Here is a 10,510-nt window from a genome sequence, read left to right on the forward strand (position 1 = left end):
ATATTAATGCACAAGGATTCATCAAGGATTGGCAGGATGAAGGAACAGGGTTCTCACTAACACCTGACCAGACATTTCCGCCCCAAATATTCTTCTCTATGTTCTTCTCTGTGTCGTGTTTAATTCTGAACCACTGCTGAACTGCACTGTTTATTTATAGTCGGGATTCAGGCATACACTGCCATCTAGTGGAAGATTATTTTTGTTATAAACCCTAGTATTATTTATTAGCTAATAAAACATTTTGTCTTATTTTAATCCAAAAGGCTTTTGTGTATTTTATAATTTATTTGTGAGATATTACACCTGAATGGCACATAAGTTTAGTGATCAGTGATCAGTCCCACCACGAATCATCTGTTTCCACCTAACTCTATCTTCCTCATCCTCTACTCTCACAATTAACGTCCTCATTTAACACATCCATATATCTCCTCTTTGTCCTTCCTCTTGACCTCTTACCTGGCAGCTCCATCATCCTTCTACCAATATAGCCATCTCCCTCCTCTGTACATGTCCAGACCATCTCAATATATAAACCTAAAAGAAAGTACACTTTTGGAATTTTTTTATTTTTAATTTTCATTGATCATTACAGGGATGATTTCATGACATCTGTAAGAATAAAATAGTCCAGGTGAACCAGCTATAATTTCATGCTGAGTAACAGAAAAGACTTTATACAATCACCGAAGCAGCATTATTTATAAAATTAATCCTAAATATGCTTGACTAGACAAAGTTAAATAAACATACAGATGGATGAAAAATTAGAGGAGAGTGTTTAGTAAGGTGTTGGGTCGTGATGAGCCACCAAATCACCATGTAATGTACTGTGTCAAATCTCTGTAAAATGAAGAAGGCTGTTCTTGCAAAAGGTTTTTCTCAGATGGCATTTTGATGTTGGTGGTGGTCGAGGTGAAGAAGAGCGCTGTGCGTTTTTTTTTCTTCTTTAATTTGTCAACCTGTATACAGATACGCATTAGTGCAAACCATGAGAACTGTCACATATTACTGGGATAGGTTTGAAAATAAGAACAATGTCTTTCTGAATTTCCTCCTAAGCTCTCTTGATGTCAGGCAGCGATGATGTCAACCTGGCTTCTGCTCTCTTGTGTTTCTGCAGTGTAACCTGCAGCCTCCAGTATTTAAGATACAGCCACATCAGCTTCCCATTTTTCCTCCTGTCCATATTCAGGATGTCTGCGCAGTGCCTATCATGTTTAAAAATGTCCCTGATGTCATCCTCCAAGCCCAATTCTGCCCCTGCCGGGTCCTTGGCCACCCTAAGCAGCAGCTCATTCTCCATCTCCTTCCTGCGTTCCCTGGGCAGCAGTAGGCTGCAAAAGGCATTCTGCCTCTCCACCAGCTGGTTCTCCAGGTCCTGAAGTAAAACGTGGGCTCTCTGCTGCCATTCCTCCTGCTGTTGCAGAGCCGCATGAAGCACCAGTCCAGCTGATCCAGTCCGCAGGGCACACTTCTTTTCCTCCTCAAGCTCCTCACGATCCTTCTGCAGCTGCTTGCGCTCTTCCATGAGATGCTGGCTCTGTGAGGCCAGGGCCTTCTTGTAGCCCTCCACACGCTGACGTGCTTTCTCTAGATCCAGCTCCAGGAGAGCCGTTGTGCGACGGTTCTCCGTCAGCGTATCTTTATATTTGAGCTCCATGTCTTTTGCAATGGCAGCCACATCCCCCTCAAACTGGCTTTTCGCTTCTTGGATTTGCCTCTGTGATTCACGTGTCCAAATCCAACCTGACAGGATGTAGAAGTGAACATATGCAGCTTTTTATAAGGAAGCATTTACTACATGACTATGTGACAAGTGTTAAGAGAAATAAGTACATAAACTTATAAACATATATTTAAACCAGTAGATTTCTTCTTCTGCATCACAAACTGCAGGTATGCTCTTCTTCATACAAATACTGAATATAAATAGTCTTATTTAGATTATGCTTCTCAAATGATACTATCCAGATGTAGAGATATAAAGACATAAATCCCTTTTCTCCTTTTTGATTACAAACGTGTCATCGACTACATCTTATGGCTGTGATTGGACAATGGTTGCATTTCAGTGCAGCATAACTGCAACACAGTGATGAAAGTGAATTAATATTAAAAATCCTTTAAAAACTGCTGATTGTTATTCAGTGAAGATACAAAGTGATCCGAAAGCGATATAAAGAAGGTTTTGCTTTTAAGTGTAAAGAGTTTCCCTTATGTGACAAATGAAAAGCAATATTGTACAGAATCCTCTCCATATGATGGCTGACTAGTTTGTGTCCTGAAAAGGTTTTTGGTACACACCCTAGTTTATGTGTATATGAAAGTAAAACAAAATGCATTTCCAGTTTGTCTGGTCAATGAAGTCATGTGTAAAAATTATACAAACTGTTTTTATGCAATGCTTAGTCTCAAAAGTCCAGTGAAAGACTTTTACATGATCACAGAGTGAATCTTTTGATACTCACGAAAGGCTGCAAGACCAAGCATCGGCACTAAGAGAGCGTAGTTCCATTTTCCCCCATCAGGACCCTCATGTGGCACTGGCCTTATATTCCATCCAGGAGGATCATTCAGGTTGTTCATGGAGATAGTCTGCAAATCAAAATCAAAATACTGCACTGCAAATCTCAAGTGTTTTTATACAAAAAAGGCATTTCATTTACAAACTCATCAGATCAATATATACATATTGCATACTGTATTTTTTTAAACTCCTCATTCTCTATACATATTGTGCCTTACATACATCTGCACTATTTTATTTATGTGTATCTATATATACCCTACTGTACATTCTGCCTAATATTTCACATCCATATATATATATATATATATATATATATATATATATATATATATATATATATATCCAACAATGGCCAGCACTGCTTTAGCCTTTATATAAATTCACTGTACATATGAAATTATATATATTACATGCTGTACATATGCTTACATATATATATATATATATATATATATATATATATATATATATATATATATATATTACATGCTGTACATGTTTACATATATACCTATATATATTACATTGCATTAACTATGTAATGACAATAAAGTTGTATCTATCTATCTATCTCTCTGTCTGTCTGTCTGTCTGTCTGTCTATCTATCTATCTATCTATCTATCCATCTGTCTATCTATCTATCTGTCTATCTATCATGACATCATGAGTTATCAATTTGATTCATTGATTTTATATAAGATTATGTACTTATGCACTGACCCTGTGGTTCATAAATATTAGGTAGTTGGGTGCATTTCTGAGATAAACAACAACAACAAAACCGACTACATACAGTGTTATTTATTACCACACAGTAAACACATAGTCCTATAGTCCTTCCTATAAAATGCTAAGTAAGCTAATGCTAACTTGCTTGCTTTTCAGGTCAACGGTATCTCTCTGACATTTGATTTTAATACAAAACAGCGGCACTTCATTGTAATAAATTAAGCTTTATAAACTAACACCTACTTACCTATAAAAAGCACTAAATACGTCCTGTTTCTGCTCGGAGGTTGAGCTCGTTTCCGCACAATGTTACGCTGTGAACGTTGTTTACGCAACCAACGCAAAACAGACTTGTTTATCTTGATGTGGGGGTTGTGATATTTCAAATGTATTTTAATTTAAGTTAAACAGCTTGTAAATTAATCTTCTACATATACATGAAGAATAATTGTATTTGACTATATTTTTTCTTTAAATCTTCTTAAATTAATTTCTCTTCAGAATGCAGTTTTATTAGTTTGTAATGGGATTCCCCCATGTTAAGGAGTGCGATGGTATAACCCAATGGTGGGCCTCAGTGATTTATAAATAAGTGTACTTATTTATTATTTATTCATTTATACTTATGCTGTGGCAAAACAGCATATTACAGATGTCAGGTCTAATGTAATCACTGCAGCTGGGCTTTCATTTATGCAAGATCATATTATTATTGTTATTGTTGTTATTATTATTATTGGTGTTGTTATTGTTGTAATTATTTTTATTGTTGTTCTGGTTATTATTATTATTGTTGGTGTTGTTTCAAATTTATAGGGATAACATGTTTAAATCATTTTAGTAAATTCTAATATTTCTATTTACATTCATTTGTCCTTTCCATTGATTTGTCATTGATACTCTATTTACGTGAAAAGTTTCTTTCAAGCGGAGCCTTTCCACCCATTTTATATTAAACTTGTCATAAGATTAAATTTTATATGTTTATATATGTCTTTTAGGGGGGCACGGTGGCTTAGTGGTTAGCACGTTCGCCTCACACCTCCAGGGTCGGGGTTCGATTCCCGCCTCCACCTTGTGTGTGTGGAGTTTGCATGTTCTCCCCGTGCCTCGGGGGTTTCCTCCGGGTACTCCGGTTTCCTCCCCCGGTCCAAAGACATGCATGGTAGGTTGATTGGCATCTCTGGAAAAATTGTCCGTAGTGTGTGAGTGAATGAGAGTGTGCGTGTGCCCTGCGATGGGTTGGCACTCCGTCCAGGGTGTATCCTGCCTTGATGCCCGATGACGCCTGAGAGAGGCACAGGCTCCCCGTGACCCGAGGTAGTTCGGATAAGCGGAAGAAGATGAATGAATGAATGAATGAATGATATGTCTTTTATTTACAGACATAATAGACCACAATTTAGCTAGAGTTGGCTAAAACAGCAAGTTCATCACCTTCATCACTTCTCTGCATGTATTCCACCATCCTCTCATTTTATCTTCACTTTTTATTTCCAAACAATTTCACTCTTAATTCTAACAGACACTCACTCATTTTCTACCGCTTATCCAAACGACCTCGGGTCACGGGGAGCCTGTGCCTATCTCAGGCGTCATCGGGCATCAAGGCAGGATACACCCTGGACGGAGTGCCAACACACACACACTCTCATTCACTCACGCAATCACACACTACGGACAATTTTCCAGAGATGCCAATCAACCTACCATGCATGTCTTTGAACCGGAGTACCCGGTTTTCTCCCCCGAGGCACAGGGAGAATATGCAAACTCCACACACACAAGGCGGAGGCGGGAATCGAACCCCCAACCCTGGAGGTGTGAGGCGAACGTGCTAACCACTAAGCCACCGTGCCCCCTCTAACAGACACATAGCTTTTAAACTTGTGAGTGGGTATATGATTACACAGTGTGGAACTGGCTTTAAATTTCATACAATGTAATCATGTCATAACTGATCCTTTTCATCCTAATGTTTAAAATCCTTGAACTGATCTACAGTATCTGTTCATTACTGACAGTTTTTTGTTGACTGCTAGCAGCAAAAGAAAGACTTTTGAAACAAACACAGTCAAATAGATTTAATACTTTAATATTGAGGATAATATACAAAAAAATGTCAGATTAAGTTACGGGTGAAACCAAGAGGGGCGTTTTCTGCTTCGCTCCACTATTCTCTTCTCCTTGTCTACATCTCGAGGAGCTTCATTGTCATACAGAACCACAGTCTCCACAGTAGGGGCGTTGTGAGGTCGGCCTTCCATGATTTCAATCTGCTTTCGAATTCTGGATGTTTCCTTTTGGACCTTCTCATAGCAGAACCCACAGAGAACATGCTTCTGTTTAAGGTTCCCGCACTCTGGACACGGCTCGATGTTCGCCTGAGGGAAAGAAATCAGTTTATATTAGAGTTTATATTTAGAAAAAGTGATTCCTTGAATAAAAAAATGCAGCAGACAATGATGTGCATGGTCACACATCAGTATGAGGGTTAAATATCTCAGACTTGCCTTGACTTCAATGAGTTTATTTGGGTTCCTTCTTCTGCAGCGGTTCACCTCGATGGTCCGTCTCTTCTTGGGTGCTGCCATCCAGAAAATGCTGTCCAGGAAACTGGGCTCAGGGCTGTCATCATCTCTTATGTGCTGAGGTTGAGGAAGAAGGCTGGGTCCATGCAGTGCCAGAGCAGGACCTAAATAGAAAAGTTGTATAGATTACAAAGGACAAGACAAAGTATTACAACACTGGTTGTTGTTCTGACACACTTGTGGCTCGCAGATTAATAATTGGCATAAGTAATATTTCTGGACAAATTTGACCTTTATCACTATCATTATTAGATCCGGGTTGCCAGATTGAATATAATGTTTCCAAATAAATAACAGCGTATAATGTTGCTAGTTGACTGGTAAATATCTCGCGCTGATCTCGTAGTATAAGTTAAAAAAGCTAAAAGTTAATTTAAAGTATGCTTTCTGGTGTATCTAACAGTATAAAACAAAAATACAATTTCTATGATTAAAGCATAATCTGGCAACCGTGTTACCATAGCATGCTGCTCTTCCATGTCGTCTTAATGTTTAATTTCTTAATGTTACTTTATTTACTTGCCTAAATTCCTGTCAAACCCTGCAGTCTGTATTAAACTGGACTCCAGATACTGTAAAGAATGTCTTAGAAACCGTAAAAACCCTGTAAGTGACATAATATCGTATCTTTAGCTTAGCATACACACTATAACATCCTCACGGTCACTTGGCTAAAAGAGCACCCGCGCATGCGCAAAGCGTTTTAATCGTGCATTTGGGAGGTTGTAGTTCTCGAAACTTAAAGTGTACTTCTAATGGCGTGTATTTAAGTTTGTTATTTAAGGCAACACCAAATCTAAAAAAAAATGCTTCAATCTCTAAGTCAATATAAAAATATTAGACTTAAAATGTTGAGTATGCCTGTCATTCGACGCACAGTTTAGCAGTTTGACTACATTACCCATAATGCTCTCTGAAATGTGTCACGTTGTTTAATATTGTCTATTAAACAAATGGCGTCACATCCTGGACCGTGATACAGCAATGGCAGAAAGAGGTTACAGTTTCTCTCTAACGACATTTAGGTAAGTAAATAAGTTTGCAAAACAGTTTCTCGTGTTTATACGGGCATTTAATGTGTCTCAGATGATCACTGAAGTACTTAAGATAGCTTGCATGTCATGAAACTAGAATAAAAACAACAATAGTGAAATAGAAAGTGATGCAGAGTCAGTGTTCATTAGCTGCGGGTCAGGATGCAGTAGTAGGAATACAGCAACGTTACATCACTAGATAAGAAGAAACTAGTTTACTTGTTAACACAAAGCCTGAATGTAAGAGAAATATATAGACACTGATAGCTTCCCTGGCTAGTGTTAATACTCTTAAGCAGAATGTTGAGAAAATAAATCATAAAAAGGTGTACAAATAAAATATTTTGGCCTTGGGTAATAGATAATATATTTATTATCATTTATAATAAAAAAAATATTATAAATGATAATAAATATATTATCTATTTATTATCATTTCTAATTTTTATTTTAATATTATTAATTATAATATAATATTAAAACAAAAATATTATAATTTATAATATTAAAATAAATATATTATAAATGATAATAAATAGATAATATATTTCTTATAATTTATAATATTTTTATTCACATTTAGCCCTTCAGGGAAGCTGGTTCAGATTGAATATGCACTGGCAGCTGTTGCAGCAGGAGCTCCATCAGTTGGAATTAAAGGTATGATCAACTCTCATTAATGACCTTGATATCCATTTGTAGTGTGTGTTTTAGTTCGTATTGATGTACCGAGTTTAACCGGACCTACATTTACCGAAGGAGTATTTGCAAAGATTTTAAAGAACAAAGATAAAATAGGATCAAGAATTGAAAAAGGTGAATGAAAGAAAAGGAAAGGAGTGAAAAAATGTCGAAAACAAAATTATTCAAGAAACAGTGAGAGAAAGAAGGTTAAAAAAAGAAAATAGACATTTGTGAGAAAATGAAAGGCAAAAATAAGGAAAATGTGTGGGGAAAAAGAATAAATAAAATATTTAAGAAAGAGAGAATAATGAGAATAAAAAAGTTAATTAAATTATGTGTATAGGGATTTATGTTGATGCACGTTTCTTAGTCCGTTTTCATCCACAGCCTCCAACGGAGTAGTGTTGGCAACAGAGAAAAAGCAGAAGTCGATACTGTATGATGAACAGAGCGTCCACAAAGTAGAGCCCATAACCAAACACATCGGCATGGTGTACAGTGGGATGGGCCCAGACTACAGGTGAGAAAACCCTGTCATAGAATTACAGCCTTCTTACACAGACTTTTCACTGTCTCTGTTATTGCAGTTGTAATTCAAAACAAATGTTTATATTAATATGTTAAGATTGTAAGCAGACACTCGACAGAAACGAAGTAAAAAATGCAGTCATTGAGATGGTGGTGTTTTCTATAAGGAGATGTTTGTTTTTGAAAGGAGTCTCCAGTGGTAGAAAGACACTGGATAAGCTTTTGATAGCATGGCAAGCTGCACATTTTTGCTCTTCAAGACAACAGAAGAGAGGCTCATTTTTTCCATGGAGAAGAGCACTGTCTGCTCTATTCCACATACACAAGCTCATACACTAGTGGCTAGTGTCACTGTGATCGACAGAGAGCACAGGCAGTTCTACTTCCTTGACCACAAATAGCATCAGCATTCAACCACACAGTCTCCATTCTAAAGTGCAGACACTTTCCTTTTATGCCACTCGGGACCTAATTTACAGTTATTTCAGAGAAAGTGAGCTGTATATTGTTTTCTAAGCATAAAGAACAGGTTTGAAGTTATTGTTCATTGTTTTCAGACAAAAGCTCCAGATGAATTAGATGTATATTAGCATTGCTGGATTATTCTATTAAGATGAAGTTTCATGTTATTTTTAATTGGAGAAAAAAAATCTTTTCTTTGCAGGGTTTTGTTGAGGAGAGCACGAAAGCTTGCTCAGCAGTACTTTCTGGTCTACCAAGAGCCAATTCCCACAGGCCAGCTCGTTCAGAGGGTTGCTTCAGTCATGCAAGAGTACACTCAATCAGGGTGGGTTCAATTCCTTTCTCTTATTATTGAGAACTGAGTTTTAGATGTTGAGTGGTAATAAGAATTATTTAGAGGCTTAATAAGATGTTTTTTTTAAAAAAAAATACAGAATTGGAATTCGTGTCATGTTGGCACATAATTTTGCGCGGAAAAAATATTTAAAAATATTTTTCTGTTTTTAAAAAAGGATAATATTTTTTCTCATTGTTTGAGTGGGCAATTTTGCTAACTGTCTAATGATTTTTTAGAGTGCAAGTAATAAGTGAGGGTGGCTTTACGAGTATTAATAAATTAATGTATATTTATTTATTTATGTATTTGAAACATAGAGGTGTTCGTCCGTTTGGTGTTTCTCTTCTAATTGCTGGATGGGATGAAGATCGCCCGTACCTCTTCCAGTCTGATCCGTCGGTATGTAAAATTTGCAGGGTTTCAAGATGACTGTAATATGCAATATGTCTAATGGACTGAACTCTAGCTGTTTAACTCTATGTTTGACGCACAGAAAAAACATTGATGGGTTCATTAAGAGTTTTATATTATAGCACTCCAGTAGTGTATTTGTGAAGTATCTGGGTTCAATTCTTTTTATTCATTTATCTCCATTTGTGTGTATGGTTTTAAATATTCTACCTTTTAAATATTAAAAGAAAATCTACTCTAAAACATACTAAGTAAGATTATATTGAAATATTTGTGATGTTTGAAGCAAATATGACATGTTGCAAGCAGTGTGTGTGTGTGTGTGTGTGTGTGTGTGTGAAAAGTGACTTTTGAATATGTTGATTATTTTAAGGGGGCATACTTCGCATGGAAAGCCACAGCAATGGGAAAAAACTATGTGAATGGAAAAACCTTCCTCGAAAAAAGGTATTGAGAACTTTACAGTGCATCTGTTATTAAACAGATGTAGCACTTTGTTTTATGTAGCATTATGGTCCTGGAGAAACGTTGTCTCATTTCACTGTGTACTGCAACAGCTATATATAACTGAAATGACAATAAAAGCTTCTTGACTTGACTTGACTAAACATTTTGTAAAGCTTCCTAATCAAACTTTTGTTCCTTCGTATTAGATACAATGAGGATCTGGAACTGGAAGATGCCATTCACACAGCTATTTTAACTCTCAAGGTAAAGTTGCACTTCTTTGGATTGTATTGTTGATTAAATTGCAACTAAATAATAGATGGACGTGGAAAAGAATGAACCGTTTTAGATGTTTATGATTTGCATTTGACACAAAATATAAAGGTGAAGATGCAACAAGCATTCAGGTCGGCTTCATAACAAATATGTTACAGGAAAGTTTTGAAGGCCAGATGACCGAGGACAACATCGAGGTGGGGATCTGCAATGAGGCCGGTTTCAGGCGACTGACACCTGCAGAAGTGAAAGACTACCTAGCTGCTATTGCGTAAATTTAACCAGAAACTCAATCTGATTCATTTTGCATTCATTTCTTCTGAAAATGTGAACATGCACTGGATTATTTTTTACTTGCTTACAAAAATAAACAGCTAAAATCAAAGCAAAATATTATGTTGTCCGTGATTTCTGTAAACTACATAAACCGAATGCCATTTAAATTTAGATGATTTAAATAGAGTTTATTAATCT

The 10,510-nt window shown here is 36.6% G+C and overlaps 4 protein-coding genes across 4 annotated transcripts in view; 2 read left to right on the forward strand and 2 right to left on the reverse strand.

The window, feature by feature from the left end:
• Positions 1 to 213, forward strand: part of zmp:0000000930 (telethonin) — a 3,484-nt gene extending 3,271 nt beyond the window's left edge. Inside the window, exon 2 of the mRNA XM_060862138.1 lies at positions 1 to 213. This exon is cut by the window's left edge and continues 1,744 nt beyond it. The gene's annotated coding sequence lies outside the window, so the exon portion shown is untranslated.
• A 343-nt stretch (positions 214 to 556) lies between these two features.
• On the reverse strand, positions 557 to 3,613 carry ccdc127a (coiled-coil domain containing 127a). Its single transcript, XM_060862136.1, has 3 exons — positions 3,514 to 3,613; positions 2,475 to 2,601; positions 557 to 1,752 (listed from the first exon to the last, which is right to left on the reverse strand). Exons 2-3 carry the CDS (start codon positions 2,590 to 2,592, stop codon positions 1,061 to 1,063), a joined length of 810 nt encoding a protein of 269 aa, XP_060718119.1. The 5' UTR covers positions 2,593 to 2,601; positions 3,514 to 3,613; the 3' UTR covers positions 557 to 1,060.
• Positions 3,614 to 5,340: 1,727 nt separating this feature from the next.
• On the reverse strand, positions 5,341 to 6,543 carry mrpl32 (mitochondrial ribosomal protein L32). The gene is made up of 3 exons (XM_060861583.1): positions 6,381 to 6,543; positions 5,780 to 5,961; positions 5,341 to 5,650 (listed from the first exon to the last, which is right to left on the reverse strand). Exons 1-3 carry the CDS (start codon positions 6,472 to 6,474, stop codon positions 5,399 to 5,401), a joined length of 528 nt encoding a protein of 175 aa, XP_060717566.1. The 5' UTR covers positions 6,475 to 6,543; the 3' UTR covers positions 5,341 to 5,398.
• A 227-nt stretch (positions 6,544 to 6,770) lies between these two features.
• psma2a (proteasome 20S subunit alpha 2a) lies at positions 6,771 to 10,427 on the forward strand. The gene is made up of 8 exons (XM_060861456.1): positions 6,771 to 6,882; positions 7,475 to 7,551; positions 7,963 to 8,095; positions 8,768 to 8,890; positions 9,220 to 9,301; positions 9,687 to 9,760; positions 9,967 to 10,024; positions 10,195 to 10,427. Exons 1-8 carry the CDS (start codon positions 6,842 to 6,844, stop codon positions 10,309 to 10,311), a joined length of 705 nt encoding a protein of 234 aa, XP_060717439.1. The 5' UTR covers positions 6,771 to 6,841; the 3' UTR covers positions 10,312 to 10,427.
• Positions 10,428 to 10,510: the final 83 nt, after the last annotated feature.

Source organism: Tachysurus vachellii, chromosome 25 (assembly GCF_030014155.1).
Source record: "Tachysurus vachellii isolate PV-2020 chromosome 25, HZAU_Pvac_v1, whole genome shotgun sequence".
In the NCBI taxonomy this organism is placed as follows: Eukaryota; Metazoa; Chordata; class Actinopteri; order Siluriformes; family Bagridae; genus Tachysurus; species Tachysurus vachellii.

What these genes read in the sequence shown, in the direction of transcription:
- ccdc127a (XM_060862136.1), bottom strand. Translation starts at nt 2,592, where the DNA reads ATGAACAACCTGAATGATCCTCCTGGATGGAATATAAGGCCAGTGCCA. An exon ending in GCTTGGTCTTGCAGCCTTTC is followed by an intron (nt 1,753 to 2,474) that starts GTGAGTATCAAA and finishes ACATCCTGTCAG; the next exon opens with GTTGGATTTGGACACGTGAA.
- mrpl32 (XM_060861583.1), bottom strand. Translation starts at nt 6,474, where the DNA reads ATGTCACTTACAGGGTTTTTACGGTTTCTAAGACATTCTTTACAGTAT. An exon ending in AGGGTTTGACAGGAATTTAG is followed by an intron (nt 5,962 to 6,380) that starts GCAAGTAAATAA and finishes TTTTCTATTTAG; the next exon opens with GTCCTGCTCTGGCACTGCAT. An exon ending in ATAAACTCATTGAAGTCAAG is followed by an intron (nt 5,651 to 5,779) that starts GCAAGTCTGAGA and finishes TCTTTCCCTCAG; the next exon opens with GCGAACATCGAGCCGTGTCC.
- psma2a (XM_060861456.1), top strand. Translation starts at nt 6,842, where the DNA reads ATGGCAGAAAGAGGTTACAGTTTCTCTCTAACGACATTTAG. An exon ending in GGGATGGGCCCAGACTACAG is followed by an intron (nt 8,096 to 8,767) that starts GTGAGAAAACCC and finishes TTTTCTTTGCAG; the next exon opens with GGTTTTGTTGAGGAGAGCAC. An exon ending in AAAACCTTCCTCGAAAAAAG is followed by an intron (nt 9,761 to 9,966) that starts GTATTGAGAACT and finishes CCTTCGTATTAG; the next exon opens with ATACAATGAGGATCTGGAAC.